The 24309-nt window shown below is 38.4% G+C and overlaps 2 protein-coding genes across 5 annotated transcripts; one reads left to right on the top strand and one right to left on the bottom strand.

The window, feature by feature from the left end:
• Positions 1 to 1175: 1175 nt before the first annotated feature.
• Positions 1176 to 11533, bottom strand: lrrc8ab (leucine rich repeat containing 8 VRAC subunit Ab). Of its 2 annotated transcripts, none has more exons than XM_026939950.3 (4): positions 11361 to 11533; positions 9624 to 9975; positions 7414 to 9517; positions 1176 to 5342 (listed from the first exon to the last, which is right to left on the bottom strand). In XM_026939950.3, exons 3-4 carry the CDS (start codon positions 9508 to 9510, stop codon positions 5067 to 5069), a joined length of 2373 nt encoding a protein of 790 aa, XP_026795751.2. In that variant the 5' UTR covers positions 9511 to 9517; positions 9624 to 9975; positions 11361 to 11533; the 3' UTR covers positions 1176 to 5066. The 2 variants fall into 2 exon arrangements, with proteins under 2 accessions (XP_026795751.2, XP_026795749.2); XM_026939948.3 differs by having other exon boundaries at positions 9624 to 9923.
• A 3449-nt stretch (positions 11534 to 14982) lies between these two features.
• lix1 (limb and CNS expressed 1) lies at positions 14983 to 23407 on the top strand. Of its 3 annotated transcripts, XM_026939687.3 has the most exons (7): positions 14988 to 15269; positions 16117 to 16254; positions 17164 to 17327; positions 18637 to 18777; positions 19886 to 19981; positions 20868 to 20945; positions 22405 to 23407. In XM_026939687.3, exons 2-7 carry the CDS (start codon positions 16182 to 16184, stop codon positions 22801 to 22803), a joined length of 951 nt encoding a protein of 316 aa, XP_026795488.1. In that variant the 5' UTR covers positions 14988 to 15269; positions 16117 to 16181; the 3' UTR covers positions 22804 to 23407. The 3 variants fall into 3 exon arrangements, with proteins under 3 accessions (XP_034154797.1, XP_026795488.1, XP_026795489.1); XM_026939688.3 differs by lacking the exon at positions 16117 to 16254 and having other exon boundaries at positions 14992 to 15269; XM_034298906.2 differs by lacking the exons at positions 19886 to 19981; positions 20868 to 20945 and having other exon boundaries at positions 14983 to 15269.
• The last annotated feature ends 902 nt before the right edge of the window (positions 23408 to 24309 follow it).

Genomic DNA, 24309 nt, shown 5'->3' with positions numbered 1-24309 from the left:
AATAACATTGATTATCTCGTTACAGTGGCACCTATCAAGGAGTGGGATATATTAGGCAGCAAGTGAACAGTCAGTTCTCGAAGCTGATGTGTTGGAAGCAGGAAAAATGGTGAAGCCTAAGGATCTGAGTGATTTTAGACGACTGGGTCAGAGCATCTCCAAAACGGCAGACGACTGGGTCAGAGCATCTCCAAAACGGCAGGTCTTGTGGGGTGTTCCTGGTATGCGGTGGTTAGTGCCTACCAAAAGTGGTCCAAGGAAGAATAACTGGTGAACTGGCGACAGGGTCATGGGCACCCAAGGCCCATTGATGCATGTAGGGAGTGAAGGCTAGCCTGTCCAGTCCCACAGAAGAGCTACTGTAGTACAAATTGCTGAAAAGGTTAATGCTGGCTATAATAGAAAGGTGTCAGAACACACAGTGCATCGCAGATTGCTGCATATGGGACTGTGTAGCTGCAGACTGGTCAAAATGCCCATGCTGGCATGTGAGCACCAGAACAATCCATCAGGAGCAATGGAAGAAGAATGACCTGGTCTGATAAATTACGCTATCTTTTACATCATATAGGCGTCGTTTACCTGGGGAAGAGATGGCACGAGAATGCACTATGGGAAGAAAGCAAGAAGAAGCAAGCTGGCAGAGGCAGTGTGATGCTCTGGGTGATGTTCTGCTGGGAAACCTTGGGTTCTGGCATTCATGTGGATGTTACTTTGACATGTAGCACCTAACTAAACATTGTTGCAGACCAAGAACACCCCTTCATGGCAACGGTGTTCCCTCATGTCAGTGGCCTCTTTCAGCAGGATAATGTGCCCTTGCACACTGCAGAAAATTGTTCAGGAATGGTTTGAGGATCATGACAAAGACTTCAAGGTGTTGACTTGGCCTCCAAATTCCCCAGATCTCAATCCGATCAAGCATCTGTGGGGTGTGCTGGACAAACAACTCAGATCCATGGAAGCCCCACCTCGCAACTTACAGGACTTAAAGGATCTGCTGCTAACATCTTAGTGCCAGATACCACAGAACACCTTCAGAGGTCTTGTGGAGTCCATGGCTTGATAGGTCAGAGCTGACACAAGGTTGTTTTAATGTTATGGCTGATCAGTGTACACTAGTTATCAGTAGCATTTAATAATTTCTAAAAGAACAATGATATGAAACAATGAAATTCATTACATCTGAGTTTATTAAATTTCAATCTATGGGAAGGACAAATTTACCACGTAATGACAAGTAAATCAGTAATTAAACAGTTTAGGATGTAAAGGTCCACACACTAATGCCAGATAAATAAAACTTACATCTAACATGATATCTAATATTGTTACAACAGTAGTTGGTGCTGTTTTGGCAAATCAAGCATGTTTTCATATTTGTGCCAACCGACAAGGACCTGTGTCAAAATGGAAGAACAAAAAATACTCAGCGTTAAAGAACATTGTACAAGAAATCATATTGCTTTTAGTCAGATAGAGAAATTGGCTAGACTGGAAGTGTAGAATTTTACACATTCAAATGCCAAGAGCAGTCTTTGTAGTTACAGATTATTTTAAGACGATACAGAAAGATTTCAATGGACTTGATTCAGCTATTTTGGAGCTAGCACTCTATATGCCTTTATGCACTTTACTATAACCATTAACATCACCAGAGAAAGATGATTATAGGTGTCGGCATAGTTACATGATATGAAACTAGTAGGTAATGGTAGTTTAAGACAACACTGAGCAAAATAATCCATTAAAAAAAGAAAACACTGTATATGAAAAAACATAAATAGAAATGAACAAGTAGTCAAATATTCTGTATTAGAAATGACATTGCATGAATATCCTTTACTTAATCACTTAGAGGAAAAAACAGATTCATGAACCAGTCAGTATGAAGCTGAGTGGAATATACCTGAGTAACACTTTAAACTGTTAAACTCTGGGAAAACTCTGTAGGGAACTGTGTATTGTACTAATACAAATTCAACACTGAGGTAACATAATACATGAGTGACAAAAGTTCTGGAACAGGTATCAAAGAAACAGCTTAACTTGCTACGCAGAAAGTCAGTGCTACATAATCTACAACATTCATTCTAATAAAGTGGGCTATAATAAGTTTAAATAAAATGAACAAAAGCCAGCAGAGCGCATGGCACTTCACAAAATGTTTCTGATTGTCTCATCAGCAGTGCATTTTTCTTCATTACGAAACAAAAATGATACGTTGTGAATTACATTGATGTTAAGTGCAACATTAAATGTGAAACACTGAACATGAACACACAGTAACAGAGCCTCTGGTTGACAAATTGCCCTTTACATTGTACAATAATGCACAGATGAAAGCATCATTTTGACACTGAAAAACAAAATGTTATAAAAGAAAAAACCTTACACTTTCTTCTATGAAAAATTATATTCACCCACATAGGGTAATATATAGTATAAATGTGTGTACATGAACGCTCATGAGTATGAGTTTCAGCATTTTTGTCATATTTGCATTGTTAAATTGAGTGTTGTAAACATGCAAACACTCCAGTAACACTTACAGTACACCGAATACTGACCCGAGTCTCACATACTATAGCAGAGAAATAAAACACAAAAGAACGTATGTAGAACAAAGTGGCACATTCTACATCACAAATACGGACAGTGTACGAACTGGTGGCTCGAATGCTGCTTTTTAATGAATGGAGGTTACACTGCAGAAATGATAATTAAGTGCACTGAATAAACATGTTTAACCCTGTGGTACAAACCCCTTCCACATAACAGAACGTCTGACATTTATAATCTAACTGTTCAAAATGGCTGTATAGCCAATTACAGTGCTAAGATAGTCAGGTTATATTAAGTGTACAAACAAACAAACACACACACTCACACACACACCACATGTATCCACAACCAATTAGTTCTTGCATGCATTTAGACTGAGTAACATAATGAACTGATAATATTTCCTATTAGCAAAGTTTATCATATGTTTGTAAGTTGCAAATAAGATTGCAAATCTGACAAAAACTCCTACTTGGCTCAAAAGTCCCTCCATTTTATTTTACAGACTTCTGTTTTACGTTTTAAGCAGTCCTGTAAAGGTAATAAAATCCTATTTAAGTGTGATCATTGTTCACAATCAAGACCATAAAGTGCTCATGACAGATTAATTCACCAAAGGTGTAACTGTGCACTCATTCTGAATAGTATATCACCAGTATGGAGAATAAAGATGAGCTCTACTTCTCACTTTTTTCTGTCTCTATTAATTCTGAATCCAGACACCCAAAAGCACAGAGAGCTCAATGCTTCCAGCTTTACTTCACACAAGTCTACTTAATGCAACACATTATTTCCTTCAAGCTATTAACCAGGGGTGGAAAGTAACAAACTACATGTATTCTCATTACAGTACTTGAGTACATGGTTCACTGTAACAGTATTAATTTTGAGTATAATTAAGTCATAGTATTTTTACTTGAGTTTTTTTTTAAATTAAAATATTCAACTTTGCTGCATTATTTTTGAATCCATATTGTAAAATAATAATAATAATTAATTTAACTCTAGAAGACTGTAAGCCAATGAAATGACAGTAGGTGCAAATTTTACATAATTAAATTTTGAGACCAAATCAAAATAAAGCAGTTTTCTGCCAAAATGTCTACACTACAAATAAAAAGTGCTTTATTCAGCAGCAGCAATGTCTGGAACAGTAGGAACAGTAGAGACAGACGAGCATCCCTGGCCCAATTTATCAGCTAGCTTCAGTTTTAAATGCTTCCAAAAAAACAGTGTGATTATGATCTGTAAAGGATGAGCCAAAACCTGTGGCGATGTCGGCATTCACAGTTCAACAACCAAACAGCAGAAACATGTACAGATAAGCCATTTGCTAGCTGAGCTAGGCTAGCTAGCCAGATGTTTTGATGTTTTACAGTAAGAAAATCTTAAGATGTCATTTCAATGTTCGGTAGCGATTTCTCGTTGTGTTAAATATATCTAAGTGCTGCTATGGGGTATAGCACTTGGCAAACACAAGGCCCATGGGCCGAACGCAGCATGCTGGCTCGTTTCATTCTGCCAGTGTGACCTTACAAAAAATATAATACTGAAACAGCCTGTAGTACACGACTAATTAATATTTCCGCTATACCTAGAATTCACACCAGACCCATAACATAGTGACCGCCTGTATTCGGCACGCTACACTGTACGGTGTGTGTATGGGTTCACATCTCACAGCACTGAAACTGTGGTTAAAATCAACACTTATCTGCTGAGTTTGATGAAAGTCAGACCAAGATTTAAAAAAAAATGTGTCAGGCGATTCGATAAGTGACTCCTAATCCTGAAATGTATCACCCAGTGTAGAGACTTACACGTATGCTGGAAACAATAAAAAAGAAGTTGATGGAGCACAAAGACAAAAGAGATGCTAGACTAAAGACATGTTCTTAGCAGAAATAAGGCTGTGTGAGTTATTATTAAATATCATTCTTAATGTAACATATTTTCCACATTTGGAAAATAGTTTAGAAATATGTAAAAAAAAAAATCAATAGCCATACATTATGGTGCTTCAAGGACTCACAAAATGCTGATGTGGCCCAGGCAGAATTTGAGTGTGAAACCCCTGGTCTATAGGTAACACTCAGGAAAATGTGTAAGGGGCATCTTTAACATTACCTAGCTAGGTAATGAACCTAGCCAGCTCAGCATTTCACTGCTAACATTACCTTTCTTTATATACTATTAATAATCGAAGTGTGTTCACTTCAGCATCGCTCACTTGGTTAGTTAACATAAGAACAGAATAGAAAAGAAAACATTTTTGAGTAATTTTCTTGATGACTAGTTTTACTCAAGCAAATTATTACTAGAGTGGCAGTACTTTTATTCAAGTCAGTGTGTTTTATACTCTTTTCACCACTGGTTATTAATAACTGTTGCTTCAGATCTTGTCCTGAACGTTGAAACCCTGCTCTATGAGGCCATATGCTCTTTTGCTCCGTACAGCTCTGGATTCTAATACAACAGTGTGTTTCATAAGCGTGCTGCTCTCACACTGCCTCTTTTTCAGCCCTCCAGAGCTGCTCTTTGACCTCAGTGGGAAGGGTATTGAAAATAGCCTCCTCGACAATCAGGCCGCTGCGCTTCAACATTTTACACTCTCCCAGCTCCACAGGCAGACACTCGAGCCCATTCCCTCTGAGCTCCAACTGCGTCAGATTGATCAGCTCACCAAAACGAGATGGCAAAGACTGCAAGTAGTTATTCCCCAGGTTCAGTGTGCGCAGCTTCTTACACTGGAACAGCTCAGGAGGAAGCTTCTCAATCTGCGTGGAAGGCAAAAGGGAGAGGAAATGAATTAACAGTATACATATAGAATACATGTACAGAATAAGACAAGGAATAAATTAACTTCAGTGTAATAACTGTGGAGAATGCACCTGTATTTAAAATGACGTGTCTTTATTTTCAATAAAATTGCTAATATGAATAAATATCATCAATCATTTCGCTCTTAGTTCTACGTTGTCTCAAAGCCATTTTAAAGGGAAAATGACATAATGGCCAGAAAGGTCAAAACTGTCATTCAGAATAAATATACAAATCTCTGCTTATCTTTACTATTTCACAATTACTATTTTAATCTTTCATGCTGTTTTGTGAGAAGATACATAACGATCATTTAAGAACATTCAGAACCAATGAAGGTACAAGTTTCATAATATTTTAAAAATTGAAAAAAAATGAAATATTTATTTTTTGGAGAGCCCCACAGAGATATGCAGCTCTGTGCACAGCGTGCAATCTGGGTGAGCTCTGTGGAGCAGTAGCTCAAAATACGAAAGTATATATCTTTTGTTTGTAAGAAATATGGTAGAAATGTGTTTTTATTTTGGAGTTCAGTAAGGCAGTGTTTGGATCAGGTTAAAACTGACAGTTTTAACACTAAACACTAAAACAGTGTTCTCCCATTCATATGAATCGTACTTGATCTTTATTCTGTGACCATTTTCATGCACAACTCTAGAGTTTGCAGAGAATGGTGCAAAAAACAAAAATATCAGCTGTCTACCACAGTATACTGGAGTTGGAATTAAATAGTCAAAGACTTTCAGCTTTAATTTGAGGGTATATACATCCAAATCGGGTGAACTCTCTATGGATTACAGCACTTTTTATATATAGTCCCCCCTTTTTACTGTACCAAAGTCAATGGACAATTGGCTGCTCAGCTGTTCCATGGTCAGGTGCGTGTTATTTCCTCATTATTTCTCTTACAAGAAGATAAAAGGTCTAGAGCTGATTTCAAGTGTGGCATTTGCTTTTGGAATCTGTTGCTGTTAACTTTCAATATGAAGTCAAAACAGCTGTCACTCCAGTGAAGTAAGCCATCATTAGGCTGAAAATTTAAAAAACATCCATCAGGCAGGTAGTGAAAACATAAGGTATGGCCAACTCAACTATTTGGTACATTCATAAAAAGAAAGAAAGCATTGGTGAGCTCAGCAACACCAAAAGGCCCGGAAGACCACTGAAAACAAATGTGGCAAATGTGGTAGATGACTGAATAATTCTTTCCCTGGTGAAGAAAAACCTCTGCACACAGATAAAGGACACCCTCTAGGAGGTAGGTGTATCTGTTTCAAAGTTAACAATCAAGTTGACTTCACCAGAGTGTATATACAGAGTTGACTACAGAGAATACAGAGGATTTTCTGCAAGATGTAAACCATCGGTAAGACTCAAAAACAGGAAGACCAGATTAAAAGTTTTTTTTTTTTTAATTTTTTTTTTTTTTAGACGTTTCTAAACCATAGATAAGCCTCAAAAACAGGAAAACCAGATTAGAGTTTGCCAAAAACATCTAAAGAAAGAAAGAAAGAAAGAAAGAAAGCCTGAACAGTTCTGGAACAACATCCAGTGGACAGGTGAGACAAAGATCAACTTGTATCAGAAAGATGGGAAGAGAAGAGTATTGAGAAAGGAAGGAACTGCTCATACTGAAGCATACCACCTCATGTTATGGCGTGGGCATGTACGGCTGCCAATGGAACTGGCTCCATTGTATTTATTGATGATGTGACTGCTGACAAAAACAGCCGGATGAATTCTGAACTGTATAGTGCTATATTATCTGGTCAGATTCAGCCAAATGCTTCAAAACTCATTTACATGGTGCTTCATAGTGCAGATGGACAATGACCCCAGCATACTTCGAAAGCAACCCAAGACTTTTTTAAGGCACAGAGGTGGAATGTTCTTCAATGGCCAAGTCAACTGAGCTGTGATTTTCACCACTGCAAAAAATGTAAAAATTGTGGACCCCTGGCTGTGCTTTATGGTGCCCACCGCTCTAGGAGATTGATCTGAAAATAAAACTGAAGTATTCTGACTCACCCTATTGGCAGTTACAGCAAAATACTGCAGATTCTGAAGGCTTCCGATGTCAGCTGGGATGTTTGATAGATTGTTGTAACTTAAATCAAGATATCTCAGCTTACGACAGAAAAACAGCTGACTTGGGATTTTCTCAATCTTGTTCCGGTTCAGGTAGAGGCGCTCAAGGTTGGTCAGAGTGCCTATTTGGATGGGGATGTAGGCAATCTTGTTGTACCACAGTTTCAGGCATACGAGTCGATGAAGATGCTGAAAGCTGATGATCTCCTCGATGGTCTTCAGGTTGTTGTCCTTCAGATCGATCTCCTGCAGGTTGTGGAGGCTGAAGATGGAATGAGGGATGCGCTCTAAGTCACAGCGAATGAGCTCTAGCTCTGTCAGGTTCACCATCTTCTTCAAGCTATTAAGAACCATCAGTTTGGTGCCCTCGTTGTTGATGGAGAGCTTTTGCAGGTGCATTCCAACGTCGGTGACAACCTGTGGCAGTTTGGTCAGGTTGCTCTTCAGTCTAAGAACCTTGAGACCTTTTAGTTCTCGCAGTCCGTCAATCACAATGTAGCGATTGTTCTCAGCACTGAGGTTCCCTGTAAGCTGCAGCTCTGTCAGGTTCTTCAAACTGTAGATCCAAAGAGGTATTTCCTTGATGTCAGTGAACTTTATGTGCAAGGATTTCAGGTTTTCTCTCAAAAATGCAAGGGCTGGTGCTTCTATTTTAGCCGGGGTGTGATACAACCACATCTCTCTCAGATTTATGAGCTGGGCAATAATAGGGGGGATGGTGACATCAGGGATAAGCTCTAACTTAAGAACCTCCAGCTCCAGCAAGTCGAAGACTGTATCCGGGATTCCACTAAGCATAAACAGATGCAGCTCTAACTTGTCTTGAGAATTCTTAGTGATTCTTTGTCGAAGCTTGTCCAGGGTCCACTCGTTGTTGAGGTTAAGCTGGCGAAGTTTGTTTTCACTGACCTCTGAGAGGAAGACAGCAAAACGCTTTGAGTAGAGGGGATCATACTGGTCAATCATGTGTAACATGAAGGCAAAGTCATTCTTCACATCTGGAATGTCACTGTAGCTGCTTTCTTCTCTGATAGACTCAAAGGAGTATTTCTTGAGGGAACGTCGGAGCATCCAGCTGAGTGTGTACATGCAGATCATCCCATACACAACAACAAGACTTATGTAAAAACATGCCAAGATTTTGAAAAGTGTGGCAAGTGGATGGGCGCAATTAAACATCTGATAACCAGTAAGATTCTCAATGTCCACACTACAATCAACGCTGAACTGAATATTGTGGACGTAGTAGCCAGTGTAACAGATGATAAGGATGAATTTAACAACTTTGATAATCGTTTGTCGGATGTAAAGCCTGTAGACGATATCTCCTTCTTCGACATGAAGCCTAAATTTCTTAACCTTTTCAAACAGTGCCTTAGCCTGTTCACCCTCTTTTTTGTCCAGGACACCGTTTTCAGAGTGGTCGACAATCCCCTGCTCAAAACGAGACTTGGTGGTGGACAGCATGGAAACACTGGCCTCCACATCTTCACTCACACACGATGCCTTTTTGTCAATTGAACCGTTCATTTTCCCTAGAGCTTTAGGATCACTTTCCTCGACCACTGTCTCAGACAATGCTCGTGTGGTCCATGGAGAATCAAAACACTTCAAAAGAATGGAGACAAAATGTTCCAGTTTGGAACTAGTCCAGGGGAACTTGAACCAAAAGTTGCTGCAAGCCAGGAAGATCAGTGTGTGCAGCAGCACCAAATATGGGAAATACTTAGCGAACCAGTGAAGCTTGTTTTCATAGCACACAGCATCGACGTAGTTGTACTGGTGTCTGTCAAGGTCGTATCGGATTCCCTGTGGCTCAAAGGCAGCCTCGAAATACTTTCGACAGGTTTCATTTACCACCCATTTGCAAGGCAGGCAGATCATCTTGTCCTGGGTGACTTGCAAGGTTCCTCCAAACACTGCGATCATTAGCATCACGACAGACAGATAGTCTGTGAATACGTCCCACCATGGCTTCAAAATGCGGTATGCAGGCTGGGTATCCACAAAGTACCGCAGCTCAGTGATGGGAATCATTGTTTATCTGAAATTAAAAAAATAAAATAAATAAATAAATAATGACAGGACCTCAAGAAATTTTTCTTCTGCATCTTGTGATATAATTTGAATAAAAGATAAAGCAGCTTTACCAGGGAATGGTGACGCTCTGTTCTGGCTTCATCTGTAAGAACAAGGCTCCACCAAGAGAACAATTTGGCTTTCTTGTCAGCTATTATTAACCGCTTCCGCTAATAACACTCAAGAATTGTCTCTTCTCGCTATGGAAAGGGAGTCCATGACCCCAAAGTTCAGATCCTGTTTGTCTTTGGGAGGGGCAGAGGCTCAGCAGTGGCTCCTCTGTGCGCCGTTATGTTACCTAACAGCGCACATGGTCAGTCAGGAATCTGCACTCATCACAGGCCGACGTGTCAGGATGAGGCACAGATTTCCTGTCGAGATAAAGGCACACCAACGTCAACACCCCCAGCACAGCTCCTTTTACTGAAAGAAGATTTCATATATAAGATATAATATATATATATTATATACACACACACACACACACACACACACACATACATACATACATACATACATTATACAGTACTGTGCAAAAGTCTTAGGCACCCTATTTTTTTTTAGTACAAACTTTGTTATAGATTTTTAATTTATGACTTCTACATTACTGATTCAGTACAAAAACTTTTTAGATTTCCAAACATTAGTTTTCCAGCACAACATTAAATGTTACAGAAAAATGTTTGTATGTGAGTAAAGAAAGCAGCATATTACATAAGAGACACTTTTCAGACAAAAAAAAAATAATGAAGTGGCTGCTTCTGCAAGATGCTCAGTAACACTTACAGCTAATTTCTTTATAAAACAGCACTAATTGTACCTGAAACTACTATTTTTTTTAAAGCGAAGGATCGTTACACCAAATATTGACTTTGTTTGATTTATTACTGTTTACTGCTCTTTATAGTATTTTTTTTAATGTAGAAACATTTAATTTCACCGTTTTTGAAGGCATCTTTGCTCTACAGCATTTCTTTGCATGTGCCTGAGACTTTTGCACTGTACTGTGTGGTGTTTTTATATATATATATATATATATATACATATATATATATATATATATATATATATATATATATATATATATATATATATATATACACACACTAATTTTTTGTTTATTTGTCAGTTTTTATTTGTGTGTGAGAAGAAATGTGGGCAGTTTGTGGAAAACCCTTCCCTTAAACCTGGCCCTTGATACTAAATACTTAATAATGTAAATTCTTTAGACCTGTTGAAAGGTACAAATAAACCTTAGATTATGTTTATATTACAAGTACCCTTAAATACATTTTTTTAAAAATATAAATTCACATACAGCTAGCATTATCACTATTAGCCAGGTCATTGAGACTAGATGATTTAGCAACATGTAGCTACAGGATGCTATCTCGCTAACCAACAACCGCTAGTCAACAAGTACCAACCCACCCTGCCCTTTAATATCGACCTTCAGGTGAAATTAATCACTTTATAATTATAAACAGCATCATGAAACACCAGTTAATCTATTAATCAGGTCAGCGTGTAGGACAGAAGAACCTGTCCGGGACAGTTATTTGAACAGAAATGGTTTTCTACATGAACACAGTGCTGGATAGTATGATAAACCCTACAGGACTAGTTGACTTGGTGTTAATAGGTTAGTGTGTGGTTTGGGACAGAGCCATCCTCGGTTAGCCGGCTCGCCTGCTAGCACCTTCACTCCGGCAAGCTGTTATTACTGTCACTTTGTTCTCCATCAAAACCATCTAAACATGCTGAAGAAAACCTGACAACACCGGTTCATAGTAGTGGCAAGGACTTACCAGGATTTGTCTTTTTGATTATCATATTTGGTCAAATTTGATCATCATAGATCATTTTTCCAGTCAGATTATTTGTCCCTTTAAAAAAAGAAAAGGCACCGCTGGAGACGGGAATAAACTGGAAACAGCCGCTCGTCTTTCTGCTCAGTGTAGTTTCACCACCAGGACGCTAGGGGGCAGCAGTGTGCTAAAACTTAATGTGTGCGGAATGCGCCTCTAACCATAATAGAACACTACTGCCCCCGTGTGGCCAGACAGAGAAATAACAACACGCACACCACCCTCCTAAAAGAGCAACAAATAAAAGTGAAACTGATTTAACATGGTCTGAAGAGAGGGATTATATCAATGTACTGGTATACTGGTGTATAATTTGACAAATTTTTAGATAGGTTTACTTTAAAAAAATAAAAAAAATCCCAGGGAAACCCTATTACAGGGATACAAATAAAATTTAATATTTCTATTAATGTTTGTTTGTTTGTTTAGTCATTTATTCAGTCCTTCTTTTTCAGTGACCACTCTATTCTGCTCTGGGTCAAAGCAAGTTAAAGCACCTGACATCCACTGTAAAATACTGTATGGTGAGGCATCATTTTGGGACTGTTTCACAGCTAGTGGTCCATGGGCTTTTGTGAAGTTTAACGGCATCATTCATTTTGATGCGTACCTGGATATCTAACCAAAATCCTGGTTGCTTCTTGGAAGAAGTACAGACTTGGATATAGATGGAGCCTTCAACAAGTTAATACCCCAAACATACCTCCAAATCAACACAGAATTTAGCAGAAGCAGTCACATATACATTACAGCACAGTGAAATTCTTTTCTTCGCGTATCAGAGCTTGTTAGGAAGCTGGGGTCAGAGCACAGGGTCAGCCATGATCCAGCGCCCCTGGAGCAGAGAGGGTTAAGGGCCTTGCTCAAGGGCCCAACAGTAGCAGCTTGGCAGTGCTGGGGCTTGAAAGCCCAACCTTCTGCTCAGTAACTCAGAGCCTTACTACACAACACAAAATTTGTGTTTTGCCATGACCAGCTCTATCTCTGGATTGAAACCCTAATGAGAACCTCATACATGAAGTCCATAAACATAAACCTAAGAATATAAAGTTGTTCTGTATGTATATATTATTTTGTGGGAGGTCAGTAATTTAGAAAAATAATTGTTTTGCAGAAAAGTTACACAACTTCAGTTACACAACTTGTATGTGTTAACCGTTTCATACGCTATATTAAATTTCTGCTGATTTTCATGAAGGATGTCAATAATTTAGAAACTGTATGTATCAAATGTATACTATCAGAAAGAAATTGTTTTAAAAAAAAAGGCAAGTATGCCTCACTTGCATCAGTGGAATTGCAAGTAATTACATCTCAAAGCTCTTCAGGAAATTTCATACATGCTGGTATATATCATGCCGTGGTAATGGGATTCCAAAAAACATTAGCACAAAATCTCTGTGCTTTATCAACCTATACGCTTGGTAGCACTAATTATCCGACAATGTATAGTTCTGTACACTATGTTTACATTAATTTGCTTGCCTGGTGAAAAATAGAAATGTTTCTGTACTGTATGAATGGCTCCCTTTTGCTTTTTTTTTTTTTTTTTTTTTTTAGATCCATCCAATTCTAAACCTGAGTCATGCTTGGAGAAACAAAATGGTGTAGCATTTGCCAGCATCTCTATCAGGAGGACGTGCCAAGCTCAGCCAGACTCCCATGTTTAACTTTAACGTTTACATTTCTCACAACAGGAGGCTTAAACAAGGGCTGTTTCATGCAGGAAGCCTGAAGGTTATGTTAACATAACCCCTTACTCCACTTGGCCAAGCTCTGCCCTAACACCATCCTTTAAACAATGCCTAATACAACGATGTAAATGATAGCTTACATATTGTATACAATATTTATTTTTCAACTTTGCCTTGGGTGAGAAGACCATTAAGATGGTCTTATGCGTCTTAATGCCTCATAATGCTAAGGCCTAAATGTGGGAACCTCTAAATCAATAGCTAAGGACAATGTGTCTCTATATTTCCTGTCCAGACAGTGTTATTTCCTGTGCAGACTTTTACCCTGACTACAGTAAAGATACAGAAGTTCACGATTCGCATGAAGCACATACAGGTTCTCTCATACATGCACACATGTGCACTTTTAAAGAAGCTTCTAAGTATATGGATAATTTCATGCAGATTGTTGGTAACAGGAATCTTTCTAAAGACTCTCATTTTGTTTGTGCTGGTTTTGTTTTTTTGTCTTTTTTTAGAAACATTAGTGTAAGCCAAAGGCTACAGTGAATTGAAGATTGAATTGAACAATGACATTCACGAAAATGAAACAGACATTAATTATTTTTGTACAGGTCAAATGAATGACTGTAATTCAGTTAGAATTTGTTCTGGTTTTGAGCTGAGTAGGGTGTAATGCCCTGTGATGTCACCATCACCACTGACTAACATTGTATAATATCCATTATAATATCTCAGAACCAATCTAGTACAAACAGTAACATTTTCTGGCATAAATCAGCACAAAAAAGTTGCATTCTATTTCTTTTTCAGTGGGGTTCCAGATTAATAGAAAATATAAAGTTTCCCCATAAGTGAGGAAAAAATTTGCATTTGTATTTCTAATGTAGTTCCAAGTTAAAATTAATCTTAGAACCATGTGGGATGTTAGTTTCCTTGTCATCCTTCACTGCTCATTCAATAGGCAGTATTATTTGCACCAATCCACCCCCAAAAAAGTGATTGTCATTTATGCTAAACACCTCTCTGCTTTCCCAAGGCATTCTCACAATAGGTCTTTGCCCTGAATGGACTTCCAATTCCCAAGAAACCAAGGAGCAAAGACTCAGGGAAGTTTAGAAAGGAGCATTAGATGTTTAAAAATGCACTTTGGGTAATGGTCTATACTGAATAGAGCTTAAAATGCTTGGTGTGGAGGCCTGTACAAGAAAAAAGTAGAAAATTCTTCATATCGAGTGCTCTATTCACAAGCATGCTTTTGACTGCTGAGGCCTGTTCAGTGAACAATAACCATTCAGGCAGAGTAAGTGCATTTGAAATGCATTTCATACAGTCTGGCCTACACCATGGTCTGAGGTGCACCACTGCGCTTTAGTTTCAGAACAAAATATTGGGATTAGCTGAGGACAGAGCACGTTAATAACGTTATGTTGTTTTGAAAATCTTATGAACACATAACCTATGAATGTTAAGTCCAACAGAATATTTGTTTTGCAATATAAGTCATAATTAAATGCAATAAGTATTTTTTAATAAGTGTTATGTTACACTTTAGTAAGTAGGGTGCAGTTTGCAATTGTGAAATGTTTTTTTTTTCTTACAGCGAAATTTCTTACAAAATCCATAATGGTCGTGATAACAGCCCTTTGATGTCATATGAAAAACAAATAGTTGCTCAATGTACTTTAATCATTTGCCTTTTGAGTTAGATGATGCATGTGCATGTTGAAAGCTTAAGACATACCATGAATGAACAGAGAAGGGGGTCACATTCCTTTGTCGGGGCTTACTCAACTCAGCTCAGTGGATGCGTTCAACAGGCAGTGTGTGTGTGGAGGGGGGGGGGTGAAGTCTGATGGCCAGCCTCACAGCTAATTAGTTCAGCTCTTGACAAAGGTGGGCCAGCCACAGAAGAGGAGCTGTAGTGAGAGCTTAACAGGGCTCCACACACGGCTCTCAAGCCTGCAGCAGAGAGGAGGAGAAGGGTTCCCCTCACACTTTCCCAATCAGAGCTGGGGTTTGTAGAGAACCGTTGTTCCTTACCCCAGAGCATATGAGAGGGCTCACAGGCATAGCAAGAGTTACTGCTGGACATTTGGGACATGAGAGATGACTTCCACACCAGATTCAGATGATGACAGAGCCTTTAAAGACTGTGAGTATAATTGGTTAATCCAGAGCTGCATCCGTACCATTTAATAACAGTTTTGAGTTTTATAATGTCACCTGCCTCAAAGATGGATAATTATCTGATTGAACTTTGCATTATTAATATGAATTAAGTGATTAAATTAAACTGTTAAAACTTTAATATTTGATTTTTTCACATTATTAAAGGAAAGGTTAAACAAATTTTTAAATAATACTGAATTGAGCTTAAACTTTAGTACAAGCAATTCACGTTTTCTCACATGTTGGTGCACATATTAATTCAGATGTTTCAAGAAAAGTGTATTATTGAGACAAACTGGGTTTTTGAATAAATAAATAAATAAATAAAGATTGAGAATGAAATATGCCCAGATTTCCTAATCTGTATTTGTTTCTAATAGACGTGTGTTTGTGTGGGTTTTAAATGTCTGATAAAATATATTGATTTTACAACAGACTGCCATATTCAGCATTTCCCTCCTTGGTGCTAGACTATAGCATTTCAAAAATATGGGTGGTGCTGTCTGTGGCTAGTTTCATTCAAATAAACAAAAAGGTAGACAGTGCTCCATTATAAAACAACTCTCTGTTGTTACAAATATAATCCCCTTAACACAGTATCCAGCGTGTTGGGGTTTTTCATCATAATATTTTTGCTGACCCTCTGCGTGGGATGGATTTGATTAAGGCACACTGCTCAAACCTTTACTTGGGGTTATGAAACACATTGAAGCCATCACACAGATATTGCTATCACTCCCGCTTTTGACGCTCGTCTGCACCACACATTCAGAGCCAGAACACCTGCTTAATTGGATAAATAAATGTTCCCTTGTGTTGATGTTGGACAGCTCTCACACTGCTGTTGAGATAAGTGACAGGCCTAAGCTGGAGGTAAATCTTTTCTGTTTGAGCCATGACATCAGCTCTCTGTGGCACATCTCAAGTGGAGAGATTTACCAGAGGTCTGAAACCACATAATAAAAAAGGTAAAAACACACTGGAAAAAATTTTGGAAAATAATATTTATCCTAGAGTACTTCTCTCTACAGCTGTGCTTAATATATGTGATATACAAGGTGCATATTGAATACGATGACAGTAATGTATTATAAGACATGCAGAAACTTTTGAGGGATTTGTGCAAACAACCTACACAATGAAGACAGAAAGTGTGAGAGAACATACAGCAAAACGTGAGAATTCCTTTAGCACACACTCAAGTTTCTTCCCTGATGACATTTCAGCAGTAAAGCTGGCTTTAGTACAAAAATCTAAACTGGATCTAACCCTGTAAATTTCACACCGAGGGCTTGGCCCAATGTTGACAGAAGCTGGCCCCCAAACTGATATAAGATCAATTTGTTGTATGTCTCATGACATTGAAAATTAGGTTTTAGGAAAGAATATCTGGTCCTAGATCAGAATAAAACTCTCCACGAGGTTTGGCATGTTTTTCACTTGATGCCTTTTGATGAATAGCTCTGATATTAGAAGGTGAATACTTTGGCAAGCAGCACAAGTTCAATAAACACCCGAGTACAAATACTTGGCTGTAGATATATACTCATTTCTGGTACTGATTGTGTTATAAGCACGACGTTATAAGCCCTTAAACTTAAACAGCTCTTATCAGTGTTTGACACGCACCTCAGAGATTGCTAACATTAGTGGACAGGCTTTAGTATAGGAGTCTGCTGCAGGAAGAAAAAGTAAATGAATAATTTGGGAAGATAGGGAACTACTTGCAACCTTGGACTATTCAGTTTTCATGGCTAAGCATGTCTCTCAATAACTTCTCACTAAGAACAAAAATTTCAAAATCTAATCAAAGACAAATAAGTAAAGATGTAGTGATTAAAAACTTGTTTATTGTTTTTTTTTTTATGTGTTTCCAGTGAATGTTGTTGGAATGCTGCATCAGTTCTGGGAGCAAAAACAGGTGAACGATGGCACAATCGAGACAGAGAACCTAGTAGTTTATGAATCCGTTCCCTCACCAGGACCTCCATTTATCTGCTATGTCACCTTACCAGGAGGGAGCTGCTTTGGCAACTACAAGGTAAGTGAATTGAATTTGACCACATAGTGTGCAGGAAGACTGCCAGGGCAGATGATCTATTTCAATGTCAGTGTGCAGAATATCTGTGGGAAATTAACCTCCAGTTGACCATTTGGCGACAATTCTGGCCTTGTCAGGTGGTAATGGTGTACAGGGCATGTCTCAGTGTGGTCCTGTGGCTCTATTCAATCAGTCCCATCAACACTATCCCTCCAACCCAGGAAAAGAGAGTCTTGTGTGAAAACCAGGGTTAACAGGTGGTTCTTATTAGCCCAATTACTTCAACCCACCACACAAAAAGATTTCTTTCAGCTGAAGAGGAATGCTTGAGGGAACAGAATCTAGAAAAAACAACTAATGGTTTTGGTTTGTTTATTCATTTTTTTTTACATAATGTTAGGTGATGTTACTTTTTTTTTTTTTTCATTTTATTTTTGGTGTAGCCATGGATTACCCAAATAAACAAGACAAATGTTCATATGAATATAAAAAACAAACACTCAAATGTCATGGTAAACACTTTAAGTCTTTGAGAGCAATCACTTAGTCTGAAGTGTGACACATTTCATAGTCGAGTGCTGTCAGCTAATCCAGAAACCCTTGCCATGGTGTTCAGTAACCATAGCTCCAGCTTGAGACGTCTGCTATTTGAGGAGCACTGAGGGCCAGCTGCTGCCCTTTAGAGGAACTGAGGAACACCAGGGAGTTAAAGCCAATGTGCTGAGCTGCCTGTTTGAATAGCTTTCGGCTCCTTTGATCAGCCTGTGGGCACCGGAGGCTTCCACGCCGCCTGCCCTGCGAGCGTTTCCTTTCTATGGCCTCGTTTCACGTCCGGAACGCAACAGACTAACGCCATAGAGAGGCTTTCTTTAGCCTTTCCCTTCAGATCAAAGAGATCACACTACAGCTAGCCTTGATAATTCCTTACTTCTCCTGCTGTTTTGGTTGTCTCCTTTTTTTTCTATCTCTTTGTACACACACTTCATTCAGCTTTATGAATAGGAACGGTGTGGCTCACAGTTTGTGTTTTTGGCATCACTAGTGAGTGATCTCAGCTCAGTCTGCCTCCAAACTCACTATGATCTCTCCAGAGTTATAAACTGATTCACATTTCTATGATAGTGTTGGCATGTGGCTTGTTTGAGACAGGCTTCTTAAATGAAATGGGCCTTTGAGCATAGGAAAATCTCACATATGATGGAGACTGGTATTCTATGAATTTTTTTAATAATTTACATGATCATATTTTAAAATGTGATGATTTCAGTTTGAATATTTCATCTCTTTCCTGTCTGTCTGTTCTTATCAGTATTGCTACACAAAGGCAGAAGCCAGACGTGACGCAGCTCGTATTGCTCTGATGAACTCAACATTCAATGATTTGCCCTGTCGTCGTATCACTCCAGAATTCATAACCCGCAGCATAGAGGAGGCTGTCGCCACTACCAGTGTAAGAAAACCTGACTCTTCATGTCCACTGCATGGTTTAAGGAAAATAAAATAGATTTTTATTTATGTAACCAAAAAGAATACATTATTTGGTTTCAAAAATTAATGTGTTCTAAACAGATACAAATAGAGATGCACTGTAGTTTTTTATTTTATTTTAAGGGCTCTGTGGGGGGATGCAGCAAACAAAAGTCACACAAGCAGGAGGTTCTTAATTTCATGCAGGCAATCAATCAGATATAAAGCGTGTGGGTGCAAGGGAGCAGTCAGATATGAAGCTTAGGGGAAAAACACATTCATTAACGTGAACGTGAGTCAGTGCACTATGCATTTACAAGGTTCATTCATTCTTCCTTAGTAACTGCCTGATCAGGGTTGAGGTGGTTTAAATTAGGCTACAAGTTGCTTTATATTTTCGAAAATATGACCAACTAAATATGTTAGAAAATTACAAAAAAATTATTAATTTTGCTCAGTCCTGCTCCTGTCTCTAGTTCATAAGACCAGTTATGAGAGGTTTAGGAAATGTCACAGCCAGAACACAAAGACCAAAAACACTTCTGGTTTAGACTACATCCTCTTCGTTTTAAATCTGAATACAGATGCAGACACAAATATTTGGAGCACTAAACAGATACAGATTGCGATAGTGGCATTGCCATAGAATGGAGTTTGTAGGGCCTATGCACTTCCTGAGGAAAACATACTGTATAATCATTCACTGCATTGACTGAGCATTCACACACTGTCTATACTTAAGGAGGAGCATTCATCTAGTCTAAATTAGCAAGTAGACATACGAATGATTCCAAAACCTACAAAAACCCACCACAAAAATTTTTGTCTCTTACACTCTTAATGGACTTTCCAGCTTCCCCCGAAACTTGCCAAGCTTTACAATCTGTGTGTGTGTATGTGTGTGTGTGGTCCCTCCTCATTCTCCTGCCCTTTCTCATGTTTGGTCTGAGCCTTTTGTTCCCCAGCAACAATTACAACTTGCTTTGATGACAAAGCAAAAGACGAGTTGCAGGGTCTAGCCCTCCCACTGCATTTGGGAGGGCTATTGAGTGATTATTGGGCAAGAAGTCACTGTGATTCACTGTTTTCAGGGTAACATGGAGGATGCCTCAGACCCGAGCACCAGTTTAGGAGCTTATTATCTCATGCTGAAATCCAACACAGGAAAAACCATGCTGGAATTTCAGGTGTGAAAAAAGTCTCATTATCTTTAAAAGGTATTATTTTGGAAAAATACCTTTGCTATAGTCAAAGGAGATAATTCTTTGTAGTGATTCTAATGCAGTTAGATGGCCAGTGATGTTTCCTATTGGCTGTAATGAACTTGGTTGTAATGATCTACAATACGAGAGACGTTGAGGCTATTCTGTGTCGATAGCAGCCCCTCCTCTCAGTAGTGTACATCTTTATTAAAATTTCACCTTAAGCTAGTCAAGGCTTTGGAGGACAATATTTTCTCAACTTCAAATACAATGCATGGATGCTATCCAAAACATACATTCCATTTGCTACCCCAAATGATGCATGTAATGACCCTAAGAGATATGTTACATGCACAGTTAACTTGTTGAAAAATAACTCACGTATTTTGAAATTCTTATGGTGTCTGCATTAGTCTTAGTTATGAAAACACAATGCTAGATCAATGTAACTTTAAATGTTGATGTTACAACAGGGGGGCATGGTGGCTTAGTGGCTAGCACTTTTGCCTTGCACATCTGGGATTGGGGGTTTAAATCCCACCTCCTCCCTGTGTGTATAGAGCTTGAATGTTCTCCTCATGCTTTGGGGGTTTCCTTCCCCCAGTCCTAAGACATGCATTGGAGGCAGATTGGCATTTCCAAATTGTTGGCATCCAGGGTGTTCCCTGGGATAGGCTCCTGTGACCCTGTGTAAGATAAGTAGTACAGAAGATGGATGGATGTTACAATATGCTAAGTTCTAGAGACGAGTTACAAAGTTTGCACATCTGTGTTGAATTAGAGTCATTAGTGTGATAAATAGTCATGAGCAAGATGTGAAAATAATGAAAATTAAGTTACTAAAAAAATCAAATGTTCGCTTTTTTTTAAGGAATTAATGACAGTGTTTCAGCTGTTGCACTGGAACGGGACACTGAAGGCTTTTAGGGAGAGGAGATGTAGTCGTCAGGTATGTCCAACTCTACAACTACCTGAAAATAGGACATCTTTTTTGTACAGCACCTTTAATTGATCTTTTTTATTGCATTGAGAGAGTAAAGTATGTAGAAGCCTTATGTTCTGTTCACCACTTGTCTTGACATCACCACAACTAAATTTATATCAACTCAAATGTACAGTGTATTTTAAAGTATCCAGTATATCTAATCTTTATAACACTACCAATCTGAAATACAATATGTATGGAAACAGACATGCAAAACACTTCTCCCATGCTTCATGATAAATAAATAAAATATTAAGTTTAGGTTTTGATTCATATTTACAAACATCATTTTTAAATACTTTCAGTTAACCTCATTACCTGACCTGGAAGTGATCTGTGTAATGTTAAATATCATTTGGTTATATTTTCATGTTCATTGGAAAAACTGAGCCAAGTAGAACTTTTTAAAGCATTTTAAGAACAATGTTAAAATTACTCTTGCTATTTTAGTATCACTGCCTGTTAAATTCTTGATACTGATATTTAACAAAAATGTATAATCATTGATATGGTGAATTCTTCTATAAGGAGACATTTATTTAACATTTATGGAAGGAGTCTCCAGTGTCAGCACTTTGTAACAGGCAGAGATAAAGATAAAGCAGTAACTAGGTTTTTTGACACGGGAAAGTCTCCAGGATAAAATATGTTGTAATTTGGTGTTTCACAGTAACAAGCTGCTTATTAACATCAAGTTACAAAACAATTGCTTATAGCTGTTTATAATGAAAGTCACAGGTTCCCAACCCTGCTTGTGCAATACTCCCTGTTCTGTATATTTTAATGTTTTCCCTGCTCTAACACATGCAGGGCTGTAAATTAGCTGATTAATTGAATCAGGTATTTTGGGAGCAGGGAAAATACTGAAACTTGTGATAAGAGATCACAGAAACTAACTTACCTTGTGGAATTTCCACAAGATTAAATGTATCTATAAATTGATAAGATGTATGACATGTTGTTCTCATATAAATAAAAAAAAGTGTTAATGTTGGAAAATTGCTGTGGCATAAGAGGAATAAATTTATTCAAGATGTCCTGTTATAGGAAAATAATCCACTTCAAGGTGGTAACAGTATTTCTGATCTGTGTCTGGTCGCATTACGGCACCTTGTCATTGTTTTCCTATAACAGCATGCCCCATCCTGTTTTATTCCTTACTTGTCACTTATCACTGACAAAGCAAAATTCTTCAAAAAGACCTACTTGACAATATCACTTAAATGAATACAAACCTTTACAGAAATTTTACTCTTTGTTGTACTTTCAGTAAAAATTGAAAATAGTTCAGTTTGTCCCAAACAAGACATAACTGCACAAAAACCCATACATATCACCTCAACAACAGATGGGTAAGTTCAGGTGGGGGCACTTGACATATTCCATTCTCACCTTGCTCTGCGTGTGTGTGTGTGTGTAACAGGAGGTGATCAGCTACTACTCTGAGAAACGGCTGGATGAGTGTATGCGTAGTCACATGGCTCTGGACTGGCTGCAGAGGGAGAGGAAGAGGCCAGGGCTGCTCTCACGGGAGCTGCAGCTGTCTCTCAGAGAGTTGGCCCATGCTCGGCAGGCTGGCCGTGAGCTCCGCTTCTACAAGGAAAAGAAGGAGATCCTCAGCCTGGCGCTCAGTCAGGCCTCCACTGAGGAACTGCAGGCCTACTGTGCGGAGGAAGAAAAAGAGTGCTGGAGGAAAGAAGAAGCTGCATTGGAGTATCTCACGTGTGGGGGCCACTGTGTGGAGGGTAGCATGGTGGACTCGTTAGAACATTGTGAGTTTTATTACCTGGAGAGTGAGAGTGACAAAGAGTCACTGGGCTGAAGTGTGTGTGTGTTTGTGTGTGTGGGGTGAGTTTTGGGTGAAGGGAAGGTCCTTAGATTCACATTGAAGAAAAGAGCCTGTATGTTGTATATTTTCTACTCCTATGTAGAGTTCTTTTTCAGTGTACTGTAATGTGTCTGCAGCTAAATGAGCTCCTGTGTAAATCGGATTTATTTAGTAGTAAATGTGTTAGTAGTACATGTAGGATTTGAACTTCTGGAGAGCAGCTCCAGCTCTCTTATTGTTTGGACTGAGAATTTGGCTTGCATTGAGCAAAAATCATTTTGTATTGCCTTGGGATTTAGAAGGGAATGTAAATAAAGGCTGATACTTTTTGCTTCGGCCACAGGGTGCCGCCATATCCTGTGAATGGCTGGTCCCCAGAACTAGGGTATAAGATGTTTCTTCCCCAGATCTGTACAGGCCATTTTCCCAATAAACTGAATGGGAAAAAAAACAGTAATAATCATGAAAGTTTTAAGTTAAACTCCTCTCTTTAATAGTGTTTTAACTGTATTCTGTCACTGTGTACTCTTAGATCTTTTGATAGTTAAGATTTCTTAGATTAATAAAGTGGTTCTACTTGAACCCTTTTCAGTAGGTATACAGTCATTTGTATGGTTCTTCCTAGATCTTTTAAGGGTTCTCTCAGAGGGACAAACCATTATACACATATACACTCTTTTTGTTTAAATAGTGAAATTCATGACACCATTTTATAGCTGAAAAGAGTTTTATGTCTAATTTAGATCTAATGTATATAATTTTAAACTATAATTTATATATTTTCAAACTAACAAGAAAACACAGTTTACTAACTTATAATTGGGAGCAATCTGCATATAAGATTTAATCATATAGAGTATTACTGTTGCTTAGTTTCTAGCAGTTTCTAATTTTCTGTAAAACATAAGACACCTGGTGTACTTGTTAACAAGAGTTCTATGGTATTAATGATTTCATCAGTTGATTGAATGATAAGAGACAAGTGCAAGTGAGTGCAATAGCCCTAGTTCAGAAAAAGACAGGAAATCATTAGTGTAAAATTCTCCAGTTCAATCCTTGAGCAACTGCGAAAAAGTAGGCCATATGAGATCGCTTTTTTTTCCTCAACTTTTTTCCTCGCAGTGGTTGCTAGGAGACTGTTGAACCTACAGCAAGAAATCATGAGCTACAGCCACGATGGGCATGTGTCCTCCACTGTGCTCTAGGTGGGAACTGATATTGTTATATAAGAGACTAATTTACCCTTTTCTACTTCACTTTCTGCTTTAACTTTAAAATTGAGTTCTTGGTAGAGGTGGCCTAACTGACCTCCACACTCTATCTGCTTACCACATCATTTAGGATGATCAAATATCCTTCATATCTGTGGACTGCCAACACTCACAGTCTATAACAGCCTCATTATTCTTCACCGCTGAATCATTTATGCATAATGCATGATTTTTGCATAAATTAATCAATTTACACTACAAGCCGCCTTCAGTTTTGGTCAATTTGCTC

The sequence above is a fragment of the Pangasianodon hypophthalmus genome, chromosome 24 (assembly GCF_027358585.1).
Source record: "Pangasianodon hypophthalmus isolate fPanHyp1 chromosome 24, fPanHyp1.pri, whole genome shotgun sequence".
Lineage (NCBI taxonomy): Eukaryota > Metazoa > Chordata > Actinopteri > Siluriformes > Pangasiidae > Pangasianodon > Pangasianodon hypophthalmus.
The sequence above is the reverse complement of the archived record's forward strand: the minus strand, read 5'-3'. Positions and strand labels throughout refer to the sequence as shown.

Bases quoted from the DNA above. Each gene is read 5' to 3' on its own strand.
- lrrc8ab (XM_026939950.3), bottom strand. From the start codon at position 9,510: ATGATTCCCATCACTGAGCTGCGGTACTTTGTGGATACCCAGCCTGCA. The intron at 5,343-7,413 runs GTGAGTCAGAAT...CCTTCCACGCAG, and splicing joins TTGCTGTAACTGCCAATAGG to ATTGAGAAGCTTCCTCCTGA.
- lix1 (XM_026939687.3), top strand. From the start codon at position 16,182: ATGACATCAGCTCTCTGTGGCACATCTCAAGTGGAGAGATTTACCAGA. The intron at 16,255-17,163 runs GTAAAAACACAC...ATGTGTTTCCAG, and splicing joins GAAACCACATAATAAAAAAG to TGAATGTTGTTGGAATGCTG. The intron at 19,982-20,867 runs GTGTGAAAAAAG...CTTTTTTTTAAG, and splicing joins AAACCATGCTGGAATTTCAG to GAATTAATGACAGTGTTTCA.